The sequence below is a fragment of the Nanorana parkeri genome, unplaced genomic scaffold (genome assembly GCF_000935625.1).
Source record: "Nanorana parkeri isolate BGI_ZX_2015 unplaced genomic scaffold, ASM93562v1 scaffold896, whole genome shotgun sequence".
Classification (NCBI taxonomy): Eukaryota; Metazoa; Chordata; class Amphibia; order Anura; family Dicroglossidae; genus Nanorana; species Nanorana parkeri.
Window position 1 is genome coordinate 120,818 of NW_017307164.1, and position 17,208 is coordinate 138,025.

At 42.4% G+C, this 17,208-nt stretch overlaps 1 protein-coding gene across 3 annotated transcripts in view; it reads right to left on the reverse strand.

Moving 5' to 3' along the window:
• Positions 1-17,208, reverse strand: part of GRM5 (glutamate metabotropic receptor 5) — a 252,482-nt gene that overhangs the window by 40,322 nt on the left and 194,952 nt on the right. For all 3 annotated transcript variants that reach the window (XM_018565861.1, XM_018565862.1, XM_018565860.1), the window contains exon 4: positions 3,582-3,817. In XM_018565861.1, coding sequence (XP_018421363.1) covers positions 3,582-3,817 — 236 coding nt within the window. The remainder of the gene's footprint in view (positions 1-3,581; positions 3,818-17,208) is intronic.

Sequence of the window (17,208 nt, forward strand, 5' to 3'; positions counted from 1 at the left end):
GGGGGGGGGAGAGAACATTCTGGCGGTTCGGTGGCTATTGAGAAACAAGTTTGACAGACCCGTACAGCAGATAATTAGATATTCTATGGAAGAGAACGGCAATCAAATTAGACATTATTAAAGTAACCACTTATGACCATAATATAGTTCTCCTCGAAATGTGTCAAGTCCATCAATAATTCTAGAATGGCTAGAATTACATTTTAGACGTGGAAAGGTTAGCCGCATACATAGGTCGCTGTTAACCTTCCTCTGTCATTTATTGACTTGGGGAAGATCTATTTAAAACAATGCTTAACTTTCCAACCCTATAAAGTAATCATATCAAACTGTTACACATTCTATTAAGTTAAATACGTTTTTTTATAACGACCCAACAATATGCCTTCCTCGTTTTATCTCCTCACATGTTTCAGTGTCTACGCTTTTATGTGATTTTTGATTTATCTGTGTGTGAGGCTTAAAAGAGAACTATGGGGTAAGTGTTTTTCCCCCATAGTTCTCTTTAGGGTCACGGGAGGACATATACTAACCTCCTCTTGTGACCCAAAGCTCAGTATATAGCGGGCTATTGCCAGCGATATACTGAGAGTGTTGTAGCCGGGACGGATCCCGATAATACTGTCTGGATCCACCCAGCTGCGTGAGTGACAGCGGGCTCTGCCTATCTAGAGGTAGAGCCAGCTGCGCCCACCCCCTTCCTCGCTCGTTCCTCCACTCAGCGCTGGAGGATCAGAGAGGGGAGGAGGGAATCCCCGCTCTCTGCAGGGAGATGATCAGGAAGTGAGCGGATCAGCTGCATGTTTCTGCCCACTTCCCGATCAATAGAGCCGACCTGCGACAGCTTCTTTGTCACAGGTCGGCTCTAACTATGAGGATGAGTGGAAATCACTCACCTCATAGTTCTCCTTTAAATTGATATTAAAGTCAAAAGGTTTTTAGTCCATTTCAGATGCTGATGGAATCACTTACAATGGATGCTGCTACTTGATCTTTTAGTTTTAGCTTCCTGCAGAGTCAGCTGGTCCCCTGAGCACTGGTCCTGCTACCCTGTGGTGTAGGGTGTCTCCTTTCCCTTGCAGGATCCTATGGAGCCACTCTTGTATGTGCTAGCAAGCTCTGTGTGTCTCCACAAATACACAAGAACAGCAAGGCAAGTCACTCCCCCCCCCCCCCCCCTTTTTTTTTTTGGGGTACACGTTTTTTTTTCTTTCAACATGGGGTCCCTCATCAATATTCCTACCAGACCTGAAGGGTCTGGAATGACCTTTGGGGAGAGGTATACTGAGCTTTGGGTCACGCGAGAACGTTAGTTTGTGTTCTCCCGTGACCCTTAGGAGAACTATGGGGAAAAGCCCTGATCCCATAGTTCTCCTTTAAGGGAGGGAGAGGAATCAATAGGGGACTGATAGGTTAGCAAAAAGGTCTAGTGGATAAGACGTGTTCAATTGGGGTCACCAAGGACTTTTTCTTTTTAAACTTACATTTTGTCTTTATTAATGTCACTTTTTGCTGCAGCAGGTTCTATACATCGTACAGATTTGCCACTTTACAGGCAGTTTAAGGGGACCCCCCAGGCACGATATTTAAATAAATTTTTCATTTTTATTGTTTCACTTTAAGCAATGTTAAAATAACTGCTCCTTTAAATACTGTATTTTTTGAAAGTTTTTTTTCATTGATACATGTCCCCCAGGACAGTACCCCAATCCCCATACACTTTTTAGCTTTGATTACGGCATGCATTCGCTGTGGCATTGTTTCCATAAGCTTATACAATGTCGCAGCATTTATTTCCATCCAGAATTGTATTCATTTTTCCACCAACATCTTGTAGTGATTATAGGAGAGTCGGACCACTGTGTAAAGTCTTCTCCAGCACATCCCAAAGATTCTCCATGGGGTTAAGGTCTGGACTGTGGTTGCCGATCCATGTGTGACAATGACCTCTCATGCTCCCTGAACCACTCTTTCACAATCTGAGCCCGATGAATCCTGGCATTGTCATCATGGAATATGCCCAATGTGCCATCAGGGAAGAAAATATCCATTGATGGAAAAACCTGATCATTCACTATATTCAGGTAGGCAGCTGACCTCATTTTTTGGGGCACATAACATTGCTGAACTTAGACCTGACCAACTGAAGAAACCCCTGATCATAACACTAAATCCAGGTGGTGACCTTTTTTTGGCCAGGCAGTGTACTTATCCAGTTGTGGACCTTAAGGTGTAAGTAAAGTTAAGAGGAAAAAAATTGGCCCCCAGGAGCCATTATGTGCCTGTATGCACAGTAGATTAGCACATTATGGCAGGCTTAACTGCCAAACAGATTCCCTCCGGCTGTGCGCTCCTTCCTCTCTTTCAGCTTGGTCCTTTTCTCGGTTCTGAGTCTTTTGCCGCCTGACTGGCCAGACCCTGATGATGTAACTTCCACACATGCGTATAGGAGTTACTTAATTTTGGCACGCTGGGTCTGTGCATTGAGCTGCACATGCGTGTACAGGACAAAAATACTGTATTGCCAAATGGTAAAGAGAAGCCTTTACAGCAGAAGAGACTTACACAGCAAGCCATAGAAAGAAATCTTGTTTATCCTTTACTTCCACTTAAAGGCCTTGTTCACACCAAACGCGTTCCAGGGGCAGAGCAGAGCAGTTACAGACCAAAACTGCGTCCAATGCATTCCCATGGTATTTTGGGCTCTAGCTCACACCGCAGCGTTCAGTTCCAGAGCATGTAAAAAAAAACACTCATGCAGATTAATTAGGTCTGTCAGAACATTCCTGCAGCAAGAATCAGCTGCTTTTTGTGACCCGATCCACAGGTGGTACCAGATGGCTGTGACTGCGCAGCCTGTACAAAGCAATGACAGGCTGACAGGAGCTAAAGCTATCTGCTGCTGTTTGCATTTATCCGCACAGGCAGCAGTTATCTGCATCTAGGGACTGATGTCTGACCCCAAGTGCAGACTGAGTGCACCAGGGATCTGTCCCTAGCCACAGGTAACTACTAGATCTGTAGATGAGCTGTTTTCCTGGTTGCATTCAATGGCATCTGACAGCCCTGAACCTGGAAGTGCTTGGAGCTGAGTGCTTCCAGGTTCATGAATCACAGGGGACATAGATGAACATTTCTTGCCTCCCCTCACTCACCATTCTGAACTTTTACTTATTTATTTATTTCTTAAAACTAAACTGAAGTCTCAAATCTTTTTGCCTCTCTATAGTCCTGTATTGGCATACGTTGTGTTTTTTAAGCGTGCAGAGGGCTTAAAATACCCTTTGTTTGTGAAAATACAGCTTCCTGCCCTCTCACTCCAGTTCTCTATGCTGGCAGCGCTGAGTGACAGCCACACACACCCAGCACCAGTATCCACACACAGACTTGTAGTATGGAGGAAGTGAGAGGGTGTGTCTGTGACTAACTAAATGCAGAGGGCAGTGAGGTCAAGCTCTGGTGCCCATGGGTTGAATTTATGCACGCTGCCCAACAGCTACAACTGCATAGAGATGATGACCATTGACATATTTCAAAAGTATCAGGTCCCATTGCACAATAGCCAGTGTGGCTTTACTTACCGCTGCAGGTCTTGTTGTAGATCTGGCTGTCCTGCGGATATCCCTTTAATTGACACTTGAACTTGTTTTGCCAGAACTCCTGAAACCAGGGGTTGCGCAGGTTGGTCTCCGGCTTGAGCTGCAGGTAATATTCATCGAACCATTTCACATCAGGGGACTGCAGCTTGATGGTCATTCCTCCGGCAGCCTCGCGCTGATAACTGTCTGTCACATCGTACCTGTCTGCCCAGCCGTCACTGCGGAGATAAATAACACGATAAATCCCTGTGCTCGCCAACCTATGATTGATGTTCTTATCTGCCAAACAATTTTATAATAGCAAGCTTATTAAATCCTTCGGCCTCCTCTCTGTGGCCTCAAAACACGCCAAGAACAAAACAAAAAGTCTATAAAATGCGCGTTTTCTGCCATGTGAAGAGCCAAAAAAAAAAACAGACCATTGAGCGTGTATAACTTTGCCAAATGGCCCTGGAACCATTGGAGCGCTCAATCATTTGCAAAAAAGAATGAACAGAGACAAGATATTGGCACTGGTAGAGCTCAGTATAGGGTGTTCTTTAATGTTAAAATGTATTCTGCTGATATTTCCTGGTTCCTCCTTTGCCCACTATAAACACGCTAATGATAGTTTTAAATAAAATCTTTCCGTTTTCATTACATACCTTTTTTTTTAGACCCAGTGACATCATCACTGGCTCAATGCAATGCAGGCAGGTCATGACTGGTGGGAGGGGCTGGCATGGTGTACATAGCTTCCTGTTTAGAGCACCTTGACCCCGTACTCCTCTCAAGGAGGAGTAATGCAAATATCACAATGCCTTGATGGGTGGATGTCAGTCTGGAGGAGTGGGCATCCCTAGATAGACTGTATTTGCATGCACACTGCCCTAGGTAGCGCCACATGTGATGCAGGCACATTGTAATTGGCTGCTGCTGGCAATAACAATTCCTACTCTAAAGGAGGCCACTTTATCAATTCATATAGACATCCATTTGGTATCCATAGCATCTTTTGAGTCCAATCAAATTCTTATCCCATTCTAAGCCTTGAGGAAGGGGAAGTGTTGTTCAAATTGTGAACAGTTAAAGGCAATTTCTGGATTCTTTCACCTTTTAGTTTGGCACCCTTCATTTCTGAACATCAAGCCCCTTCTGGCAGGGGTGTCACCCGGAGCGTTTACTGCCGTGATGTAACTGCGCATGTCGTCATCATGCACGTTCGCAATTATACCTGCCAGCGGCTATCATGGTGATGGACGCTGGCAGAGAGGAGGTGACGGGATAAGGTATGCAGCCGGGTCCCCTCCTCTCTCCTGCAACTGTTGGGATCTCGGTCCATGACCGAGTGCCCGCCTTTTTGGAGGGGGTGACAACAAAATAACTGTTAGTCTTTTTTGTGTTTCTACCTTCCAATGGTGTCACTTGGGTGCGAGCCACACACCCCACAGCCCCCTAGTGACGCCACGGACTTCTGGTGACCCAACAAGGAAGGCCTTTGGAAGCTACCTTGCAAGTGCCAGTAAACGAATTTGGAAAGGGAATGGGAAGTACACCTGCCCCCCATGAACCAATGAGATGCCTCATTATAGGTACTGGCCCTGACTGTATATTATCTAATTATAATTATTAATATGTAATAATCTAATGATAGTAAAAGTGTATAAAATGTAAAGCCGCTACCTTAAAATGACACACAAAAAAACACATTTAAGGAAGAACTAAACAAAAATCGAAACTATATAATAACATGCAAATATATTTGCACATACTATAACATAAATTGCAAATTGTGAAAACATAAGTCCGCAATAAAATCTTGATCCAACGACAACTTGGTGCACACAAACAAACCTTCCAGTGCCACCATCTATGGAAAGCAGATCACTGAATTTATTTGACACCTATACATAGGAAGGTCAGAAATGTGTTAATGGTCAATCCCAATATGATCCGGAATCCGTGATTCCACCAACAGTGGGTAAATAGAAGCTTATGAGTATATCCCACTTTCAATAAGGTAAAATGCGTTCAAAAACATAAAGGTGGAGAAAAGGTGATGACGTCACTAAAGACCCGCTCTACACGTTTCATCAATTAACTTCATTGAGGGCTTCATATGGCATGTAGGGAATGTCTTTAGTGATGTCATTACCTTTTGGAAAATGCTGATCCAGGCTTCAGTGTTGACCATAAGTGTTAAGATCTAGGCACTAGGTCACATGACCTTTGCAAAAGAAAAGGATCAGCCGGTCTGAACTTCGGACCTCCTCCTCAACAGAGATCACATGTCTGGAAGACTAGAAACACAAAGCGCACAGCTCACCCCTATCATGCGTCATTGCAATCCACACTCGGTGCATGGATGACTCTCTTCTGGAGTGATAGGCACAAGAACTGTAGAACCAGCACACGATGATCTTCCAAAGAAATGCAAACTTTATTACACATACATCTATACAAAGAACAACGCGTTTCTGCCTTACTCAGCCTTAGTCATAACATGTTTGGAGCCTTCGCACACGAGTGAACCATGGAGCAGCATTTTCTCCAGGAAAGTAACTATTTAAGACTTTCCAGTATTCTTTATTTTCATACAAAACAATTAGCATAGCATAGGGTCCAACTCTGGGCTTTGGGATCTTCTCTTCCTTGAGACCCCTTGTGTCTATTTTTTTTAATACTGTACTTACCTTTCCCAGATGTCTCCATACCGGTCATGTAACAAGCAGGGTCTTCTTCCCCTTCGGATATTCTCTTGGTAGTGGGTAGTCCTAATGGTGCGGAGAGTGGCGCTGTCCTCATCGCTCTGTATCATTATACTGTGAGTGCAGGGTGCCAATGTGAAGCCCCCTTACGTCCATCGAGACCTGCATACACATTAAAGTGACACTAAACTCAAAAAATACATTCAAGTACCTTAACTATTAACAAACATGTGTCTTATTTGTGTATCACTTGGCTGTAGAATCTAGATCCTCAAATCATCTTTGAATTGGTGCTGACACTGTCCTTCCTTCTGGAGGGGGGCTACTTTGTTCCCCATGGTCCCTGTGTGTGTTGTAAAGTAGTCACCGCTCCAAGCTCACTCCCATGATAGACTACAATCTCAATACAAATTAGTAAACTAAACATGATATTGTAGTCCATCACAGGACTGAGCTTGGAGCGGTGGCTACTTTTGTTCCCCATGCTCCCTCTGTGTATTGTAAAGTAGTCACCTATCCAAGATTGCTCACGTGATGGACTGCAATGTCACGTTTAGTTTACTAGATTGTATTGAGATTGTAGTCCATCACGGGAGTGAGCTTGGAGCGGTGGCTACTTTACAACACACACGGGGACCATGGGGAACAAAAGCAGCCCCCCTCCAGAAGGAAGGACAGTGTCAGCACCAATTCAGAGATGATTTGAGGATCTACAGCCGAGTGATACACAAATAAGATGCATTTATGTTAATAGTTGAGGTACTTGAATGCATTTTTAAGGTTTAACTCCTGAGTTTAGTGTAATTTCAAGTCTCTTGGTTTAAATTACATTGGGCATCATTCAACCCAAAAGACGGAGGGCATCTTGTGGTGAAAATGATGCTTTTTAATATCACCCTTGCTTGCATAAACAAAGCATTTGCACAGGTCTGACTAGCTAATCCACCAATCAGAGCTCACACCATTCTAAAGACAGACCAGTCATTCTAATGTTAAAATTGCCCAGTTCCCAGTCAGAGCCTGCTAGCAATTGATGACATTTTCAGACCTAGGAGCACATGATCAATGCAGAGATATAACAAAGAGGCACTGTACTTGGCAATTGTTCATATTTGAATGGAGTGTTCCTTTAAAAAGGTACCTTGCAGCCATTATTTCCAGCAGGCCTCCCCTTTAATTTAATCTCTCAGAGGAACTCATCAAACATTAGATTAGATTGGGATTTGGGGTCATCAGAAGTAAACCCAATAGCTCTCTTGAACGGACCGCACAGCGCACATCTCGCAGCTGCAAACAGGTGTTGGCGTCGCGCGGCAGCTGTGAGACATTACTGCTAATTTTATTTAATTAGCGCACGGTTATTTTCTTATTTTTCCGTGCAATAATTGTAATATAACAAAGTGCATTAACGAGAAAAACAAAAATAAATACATCAATTAGTTAAAACACACTCTACTTACGCAATTTGGTTTATGTTGTTCCCATCTACATTTTTTATTTACATTTTCCAATATAAATAATATCAATAATTTAAAGTTACACATTTAAGAGCCGCTGTGGTTTCTGTGGTCACTCCAGATGCAGGAAAGTTTGCAAGTATGCTGCAGCTCCCAAGCAAGACAGGCCTCCCTTGTTGGGTAACCAGAAGTGACACGATATTTAAAGGGGCTACGCACTAAAGGGTGAAGAGTTTGTAGGAGTCAGAAGAAGTGAACAATCTAGGACAAAATCACTGATTTTGGAAACTTTCTCCAATTCAGGTCATTTTCCAGTTCAGCTATGCTGTCCTAGATTGTTCACTTCTCCTGCCTTCTCCAAACTCTTCACCCTTCTGTGAATAACCCTGTTAGAAATACGTGGCGCTAAACCAAAAGGTGAAAGTACAAAAGTGCCTTTAATTGTTCACACAAAAGACAACCAATGTGTTTCAGGGGCAACTGACCCTTCATCAGCGCTCAGAAAGGGATAAGGATTTGAATTGACTTAAAAGATACTATAACCAAATGGATCTCTCTTTGATTTCCTCTTTAATGGATCTCTATATAAAGGAACTCCTTTAGTGCTGGTATTGTAACTGGAAGCTGCAGCCATCCCATTCTAAGCCCCAACGAGGAGGGAAGTGTTATTGCCTCCGAACCTGTTGGATAATTTTTGTTTGATTGAATTAATTCTTTGATCACTCAGTCGTTAGATCGAACAATTAAAGGCTTCTTTTGGACTCTTTTAGTTTGGAACCCTTTATTTCTGAATATTTATAATTTAGTCATGGTGGGTGGGAGGCAAAAAGAAACTCCCCCTATTATGACACTGACCCCCATACAGCCTGAAGGACTTCACATTGAAATGATTGGCGAACAGGGTACATACAGTATGAGCCAATGCAGAGGGGATACATTTTGAAGATTTTAGTCAGAGAGCGTCACAGTATATGATATATTTAACTTTCTGGGGAAGGGAGGGGGATGGGTAGAAAAGTGCACTTATTAATAAGGGCCTGGTAGGGATGAGCAGAGCCATTCTGTTTGAGATGTTGTTGCATTCTGTTTGCCAATGTAACATTATCACTGCTTGCTGGAAGCAATGCATGATGGGATATGCAGCCTTGAGAAATGGAGATTGTATCACATCAAAGGAATGCAAAGCACACTGGGAATCCAGGAAGTTGTTGGGAATGTGATTGGCAGACGGAAGGAAGCACTCACTACATAAAAGGGATTTTTTCAAGCAAGCTTTGATTGTATTATCTGAAACATCTCTACTATGTATTACTATTACAATGCTGATGTTATAACAGGAGAGGATGTGCTGGGGCTTTGCAACTCCTTTAATTGGCAGGTGATGTGCTTCTATTCTGAGCATTGGAAATGGCCACCTTATCAGGGTGTAGATCTACCACTGGTGGCCAGTTGAGGGTGGATCGTTGCCATCTCCCAGTATAGCCTGGATGCAGCCATTCACAAGTATACCTCGAGTGTCAAGCATAGATGTACATTTGATATATTGTGGGTCCCGGTGACCTCGCGCTGAACTAGTTATGTTGGGCGCGGAATGTTGCTGGCTGAGCACTGCGCTGTGATTGCTGTTGTATTACTGTAATCACTTGTGAGAGTTGAAGGAGGATTAGACCCTCCTGAGGGTTGTTCAGTGTAGGATTTCTGTGAGCACGGCAGCTCTTAGTAAAGTACATTGGAATAAATATATGGCGGGTGATTTATTGCTTTTCCAGGAATGCAACAAGTCTGCAGCTTGTCCACATAGGGCTCATTTACATTGCTGACCTTTGGGCTCACTGTCCTGTGTGGTAAACTGCATATAAAGTGATAAGAAAGTCCAAATGTTTATCAAGTATTAATGAAATCACTTACAAAGGATGCTGCTCCTTGATGTTTAAAAGTTTTAGTTTCCTGCAGAATCAGCTGGTCCCCTGAGCACTGGTCCTGAATCAGCTGCTCCTGGTTCGGGCTTAGGATCTGCATGGCGGGTGTGTGTGGGTGGATCAGAGAGAGATCAGCACACTTCCAGTGTCTGATCCCTCCTCTTCTTACTCAAACTGGAATCAATGATGAGTTAGTCACTTCTGGTTTCAAGTTACTTCTCCGGCTGCCTTGGCCAGAGAAGAAGTTAGTGAAGCACGATCTGTGCTTCACCAGCTTCTTTGGGGTCCATAGGGGACATTAGGGGTAGGGCGTCTAATAGACCCCTGGTGTCTCTATACAGAAGACCTATGTAAAAAATGTCACCAGCACACCGAAGATCCTTTTGGAATCACCAAATGCTCATTTGCTGAAGCCTGATGAAGCACTTGTATCCATTCTGACAACTTGTTCAAAAAAATTAGCATTTGGTGATTCCAAAAGGATCTTCGATGTGCTGGTGACATCTTTCACATTCATCTTATGCATACAGCGGTGTCATCCTCTGTCATTACGAGCACCCTTCCCGTTACATGGGATCCCCGGTAAGGAGTGCGACAAGGACCTTTCTACTTATAAAGAAGACCTGTCACCTCTGTGCTATCACATGGGTGTGCAAAAATTTAAAAACTGCTCTGGATGCAAAGTTGTTAAACTAAAGAGATATTTGTTAAGAGGACCAGCTTCCAAAGTAGAGCTACAATACTTCATACAGTACTGGCATAAATTTATACTAAATATAGGACCCCCAAAAATCAAACTGAACAAAGCTTTAGTCTCCGGCATTTAAACTATGGATGTGCCTGTAAACCACTTTCTGGAACAGACGTTACTCTGAAACATGTAGCTAGCTGTCTTAAATTGATGACTTTGATCTTATCAACATGACATTAATTATGGATTCTGCTAAATTGGCTTGCAGCTTGCTACTTTTCCGAAAAGTAACTGTAAAGTTCTGTGATTAATAATATTTAAATACTGTATTAAAAAAAAAGAATGAAACCTTGTAGCTTGAAAGTGAACACTCTAACATGACTTTTGCATGAATGAGGATCCATATGCAATGAAATTATTTAAAGGGCAACTCCATCTCGCCGCGCTGTAATGCATTATGCCATAAGGAAGATGACAACAGAGCTTGCAGTTACCTCTGCTCGCCTCCTTGAGGGGTTTCATTACTGTCTGCATATTTCCTAGGGAAATTGTACCACTAAGTGAGATTAATTCCAGCCGGGACATATGCAACAATACAAAAAAACACTGATTCTCTTTGAAGCCTTCAATTTTCACCAAAGTAGTGATTTTATGGCTGTCGGTGTCCTCAATAAAAGAGGTACCGCCCACTTCTTATGAAAGACAAAAACCTGTGCTTATGGAAAGAGAAAAGAAGAAAAACCGGACTAGCTAGAACTCAGGCGGTAAGCCACGGGGGTTAATCAATCAATAGTGCAGCGCTAAAAGCCTCACGGTATAGCAACCAAATTAGTGTTATATATACAACATATATGTGAAACGGAATATAAATAAATATACTCAGTTGAACAAAAAAAAGATCTTTATTTATATTCAGTTTCACATATATGTTGTATATATAACACTAATTTGGTTGCTATACCGTGAGGCTTTTAGCGCTGCACTATTGATTGATTAACCGCCCATTGATTGATTAACCCTTGAATTGCTTCCATTTCTCGATCTCCCCTGTGATGAATGAACCCCAAAGCGCTCAACTCTGAGCACTTCTGATTTCAGGGCTGTCAGATGCTGGTCAATGCTACCAGGAAAACAGCTGATTGAGTACAGTTTGTTCTCAATCAGCTTGAATGGAGTGCAGAGGAGGCCTAAAGGGGACATATAGATGCCTAATGTCTCTAAAATGTTATTTCAAATAGGGGGCTTGTTAGCCTCCTTGTCATAGAAATAAAGGTAAGTTAAAGAAATAGTTTAAAAAAAAAATTAAGTTGAATACATCAAATGAAAAAAAAACATGTTAATGCGCCTCTACCCCCCACCCCCGGCAATGACATTCAAACACAAATGCACATGTAGGGCACACACGCATACCTAAACAAATTTTAAATATAATTAAAATTAATAATAAAAAAGAAACATATTTCTGTTTATAAAAACACTGTCACCTTAAAGGGCAAGGTGACAGTGTCTCATAGGGTGTGCTCGGACTAAGCACAGTTACCTTGCACTGTGCGTGAGCACAATTGTCCAACCTTCCCCACTGGTCTTCAACCACACTGTGCCGAGCCCAAGAACACTTCCTGTGCTCACATTAGGCTCAATTCAAAAAGCTTTATTTGTCATGTGACTGTCATATTCAAATTTCATTGGACTAGGGTGAAAATAACCATCACTTTTTCAAAAATAAGTGTCCTTATCTTGGTGTTTTAGCTTTGTAAATTGAGCCTATTGTGTTGCTTATGTCGTCTGTACCCTTAGTACCTGAGTGGGCACAAATGGATCTAATCTACTCCAGGGTTGAAGTTCCATACTTAGGCATGGTTAGCAATCACACATACAGTATGCGTACCATGCCGGAGTACAACCAATGCCAGAGTCCAGTCCAGTCCAATACCCTGCTGGAGTCCAGTCCAATATCGTGACCAAGTGTGCCAGTGCATGAGGAGGGTGGAGAGTGATCACACTAGCCAAAGGAATCGGACTTTGCCTGGGCATGGTCCATACACCCTGGTGTGAGTGCACTCTTTAAAAGAAGAACCATTCATTTGTAAAGAGTGCCAGAATAATTAGTACCACTCAGAGAAAAAAAATAATGCTGCCATTAGCTGTAGAAAATACTATGTTGTGCTGCCTGTATTTTTATCTCCGTCACGCCTTCTATTGCAGTTGTGGCCCTTGCATCCTCAATGCTGCAGCATGCATACTATGTTATTAATGTTAATGAGCGCGCTCATTAGGACACAGCTCGGTCCTTTATGCTTTGCAAAATCTGTCCGCAGCCTACACAATTATTCTGAAAACTGCTGTTCTGCCCACATGTAATCGTTCCTCAGCCAAATCTCTGACTAATAGTATTTTAGCAGTTATTTTCAGTTCAAGCTCCTCGTTTCCATACACAGAGTCATCATTATTCTTAAGCAAGGGGATTCAGGCTTTGTAATGCTTTAATGGATGCTGCTGATGTACAGTAAATTATATTAAAAATAAAATAAAAATATTGACGGCAAGAGGCAGCGAAAGCTCCGTCTAATCTGTGGCTGCGGACACGCTTTTAAAAAAGTACAGTAGGGCATCTTACAGTAAGAAGGATCATTGTTTGGCAGCCTAGTGTTTCTTTTTGGGCAATTCAAGTATCAAAAGTGTTCAGAATAACTAAAGGCAAAACGTTTTGGATAGAGTGTTGGGGTGTTGGAAACCCTGATATTTATGCTGTCCGATTCAATCCCTCCATTCGTCTTGGCGACCATTGTCACCGGACATGTCACCCCGCAAAAAAATTTGTTTTCTTTAGTTTCATTTATTTTCGTAACCATTCGGATTTTTATTTCTTTCGGATTTCGGGTCCCAAATTTCATTCAGTTCGTTATTCGGATTTCAGACCCCTCCAAATATTCATTTCGGAACGAAGTCCCATGAACAAGCCTGTAATGCAACTCCAACAGCCCAAAAAAACCTCCATCTGATGGACTCAAACAGCAACAAAAACCTGACAAAAGGTCTAACCTTTCCTTACTCTATCCAAAAAAACCTCCAAAAAACAATTGCCTTTGAATCCACTTTCAGAAAGATGTGTGAATGCATATTTACAGACCATTGGGTTAAAAAGAATTCCAATGGACTTTCTTTCATTTTCCTTTAACGAAACACTGTCTAATCCAGGGGTAAGCTACCTTGACACACCAATTGTGGTGAAACCACAAATCCAATCATGCCTCTGCCTTTGGGAGTCATGCCTGTGGCCGTCTGAGCTTTGCAATGCCTATTGGGACTTGCCGTTCCACAACAGCTGGTGTGCCGAGGATGCCTACCCCTGGGCTAATCTGTTCATGCTTCATGAGAATTGCATATTCAGAATATATAAGTATTGGGCATTAAGACTAATTACTGGAACGTTTGGACTATGACTCTGCATGTGGCTAAGTGCCTCTAATTTCTAATGCTCACTTGCTGTATCTTCTCCCCATATAGGACCTATGGGACATAGTTTAAAGTGGAACTGAACACAATAGGTGAAGATTTGCTATGTTATAGGGAACATTTAGAAATATTTATTGTGCCTAATCTGTATCTTTTGTCTGGAATTTTTCCTTAAAAAATAGCAGAGCACTTTCTGGCAGGTGAGCGTGCCTAGGCACTGTTGCGTTGTAGCCTCATGGCTTAATATCTTTAGTGTGAGATCTAAGGCACTGCTGCCTCAAACTGCTAGTTCCAGGCAATCTGCATTGAGATTTGGTGATTTCTCTATTGTGCTGCTCACTGTTCTCCTTGCTGGAGGCTCAGACATGGAGAAGCAAAGTCCTGCCTCTATCAAGATGGCCATCACCACACGGAGACACAGTGCAGAACAAGGCATGGTAATCCAGCAATGCAAAAAAGATTATCTGCAGGGAGCCTAAAGGCTATACTGGTGACTAGTCCTTTGCCCTCTGTCTGCTTTTGTTTTTGGCACAGCTTCCAAAATTGAGTTCCTCTTCAATGTAAATCTGTTATAAGAGATATCAAAGACATCCAATGCTAGTTCCCCGACTGTCAGGGGGACCCTGTGATTTTAATACTTACTGATACACAGACATGGAACAAGCAAGCAGATCCGAAAAGTCAGCAGTCCTTATCTGTATCCTTGTTCTAGTTGAGCGACTCCAATAATTAAGGCAAGTGGGTCATGTCTGTCCTGCTATCCTACAATGAACACTGATATGATAAAACTTACTAGAGCAGATCAGTTCCAGGCCCACTATATCTGCTCTATCCCTCCCATACCCTTCCATTGGCCAGTAGGTTCACCAAACAGAGTGATGGGCCAATAGGAAGGTGAGGGAGGTATTATTCTGCATTGCTGTATAATGAATTGCTGGAAATTGTAGTCATCTATAGCTGATGTTATTATTATAATACCTTCAGCTACAGAGGACTACAAATCTCAGCAATATATTATATAGCAATGCATAAATGCAGCGGCTATAGAGGACTACAAATCCCAGCAATATATTAAATAGCAATACAGAAAGGCAACGACTATTAAGGACTACAAATCCCAGCAATACTTTAAACAGCAATGCCGAATACCATCAGCTATAGAGGACTACAAATCCCATCAATACATTATACAGCAATGCAGAATAATACCATCAGCTATAGAGGACTACAAATCCCAGCAATACATTATACAGCAATGCAGAATAATAGGATATTAATTTGCTAAATAGTCTGTGCTGCTGCTCTGCTTCGAGGTGCCGGCCTGATGTCTTGGGTGGAGAGTCTGAGAATGGGTGTGGAGGGTGTCAGGAGGGATGCACAGGGTCTCAGGTAGGGTGTGGAGGATCTCAGGAGGTGTGTGGAGGGTCTCAGCAGGGGAAGATGTGCGGGTGGCGGAAATGCTGTAAACAGACACTGCATGGTTCCTCAAACAGACTGCCGTGCGGTCCCCAGGAAGCACGGGACTTAAGGCAGCCACTTCTATTTGAAAATTGAAAGCGCCAGTATCCGTTTTTGGTATTGGGGCATTTTCACAAGTACGAGTATTTGTGAAAATGCCCAGTATTGGCATAGATACTGGTATTAGTATTGGCGCATCCCTAATTATAATGCTAACAGATGTAATTTAATACAAAAAAATGCATTTGGCATACCAATTCTTAAAGTGTAGCTATAGCCAAACGTTTTTTTTTAGGGTATAGTTGAAGCCCCTAGGAGGATTTATTTTCTTGCTGTCTGTCTTCAATGGTGGAGAATTAACCTCAATTCATGTCTCATCAGTGTAACAGGAAGTGAGAGGAAATCTAAGAAGAAAATAAGGTAAATCTTCTGTTATGCAGTTGTCACCGGAGCAAATATCCCAACTGAAAGATTTCCCCTCAGTTCCTGTTTCATTAACAATTTAAAATTTTGGATTTGCTCTCACTTTCAGTGTCAGCGGTCTCCAGGACAAATAGAGAAGGTTAAAAGAGACAAAGACAACAAAAAAAATGGTATTATAACTTTATATTTTACTCAAACTTACTATATTGGTTAGCAATGTATTTATTTTATTATAGGGGTTGTTATGGGGTTTTTGTGTTGTATTTATGTGTTTTAAGGCATTGTTTTTTAGGAGTGCCATTTGCATTTCGTTGTATGTTTACAATGACAATAAAGGTTTCCTTTATTCTATATTTCTTTATCCGGGGACTATAAAGGATGCAACAAATATGCGTGCCAAAAATTCACTGGCTCGGCAGCAGTGCCCGTGGATATGTTTTGATCGTGCCCACAATCTAGCAATGAGGATAGAGCATTATTACTAAAAGATCTCCGAAAACAGTGCCCCCCTCCCCCCCCCCATAAAAAAATTGGCCATGTTGGCAGCTATGTAGTAGTGGCACCTTGGGTACTTAGCTTTAGTAGTTCATTATTATTATTATGTATTATTATTTTTATTTATTATTGGTATTTTAAATAGCACCTATAGCGCCGACAATTTATGCAGTGCTTAAACTGTTCCAATCCTTAATATTGTTCTTATATTATTGGACATGAGTGTTCTTATGTCATACATGCCTTCTTCAATAATTGTTCAATAATCTTTGAATATCTTTATGTGATTTATGTTATTGACATTTCTCTTTAATTGACATGAATTTATATACTGTATATCAGGGCTCAAAATTTCCACTCGCCCCCTCACAATTTACGAGTGAAAATTGCGTCGGGTCGAGTAGAAATAAAGCCATTGAGTCAGGCACTCGGTCATGGACCGAGTGCCCAACTCCTGGAGGGATCCCAGATGGTTTACCCGTAGGCTGCTGCTCACAACCGTGCACCTTCCCATGCATGACGGCAGCCATCTTTACTAAGATCCGTTGTTCGAATGATAGAACACCGGCGCCCAGTGGCTCGCCATCCTGAAATCTATGCAATGGTTTCCATGGCAGTGCTCATAACCACTTCCGTATTTAAGTCACACGGCACGGACAACGGAGCTACTCCCAAAGCCAATCATAGCTTTCAATCCAGTAGCCAATCAGAGACCTCCTTTTTCCCGCACCAGTCACTCACGATGCTGACTGGACCATCTTATAAGAGGCGGGTGGTGATTGGCTGTTTGGTCCTGTGCTGTCCGTGATCGGTGTAGTAGGTGAGTAGTGGAGGCGGGAGAGCGCCGGACGGATGTGGTGGGACGTAGTTGGTGTGCGGGGCTGGTTCTGTTGGTTACATTAAGCTGTTATTAGAGCTAAACCTGAGTATGCCCGCCCTTTCTGGAACTGTACAGGACAATATTGGGGTGCCTTCCTGCTTTTTAACCCCTTGAAGCCCGGAGTTCTATCATTCCATTGGACC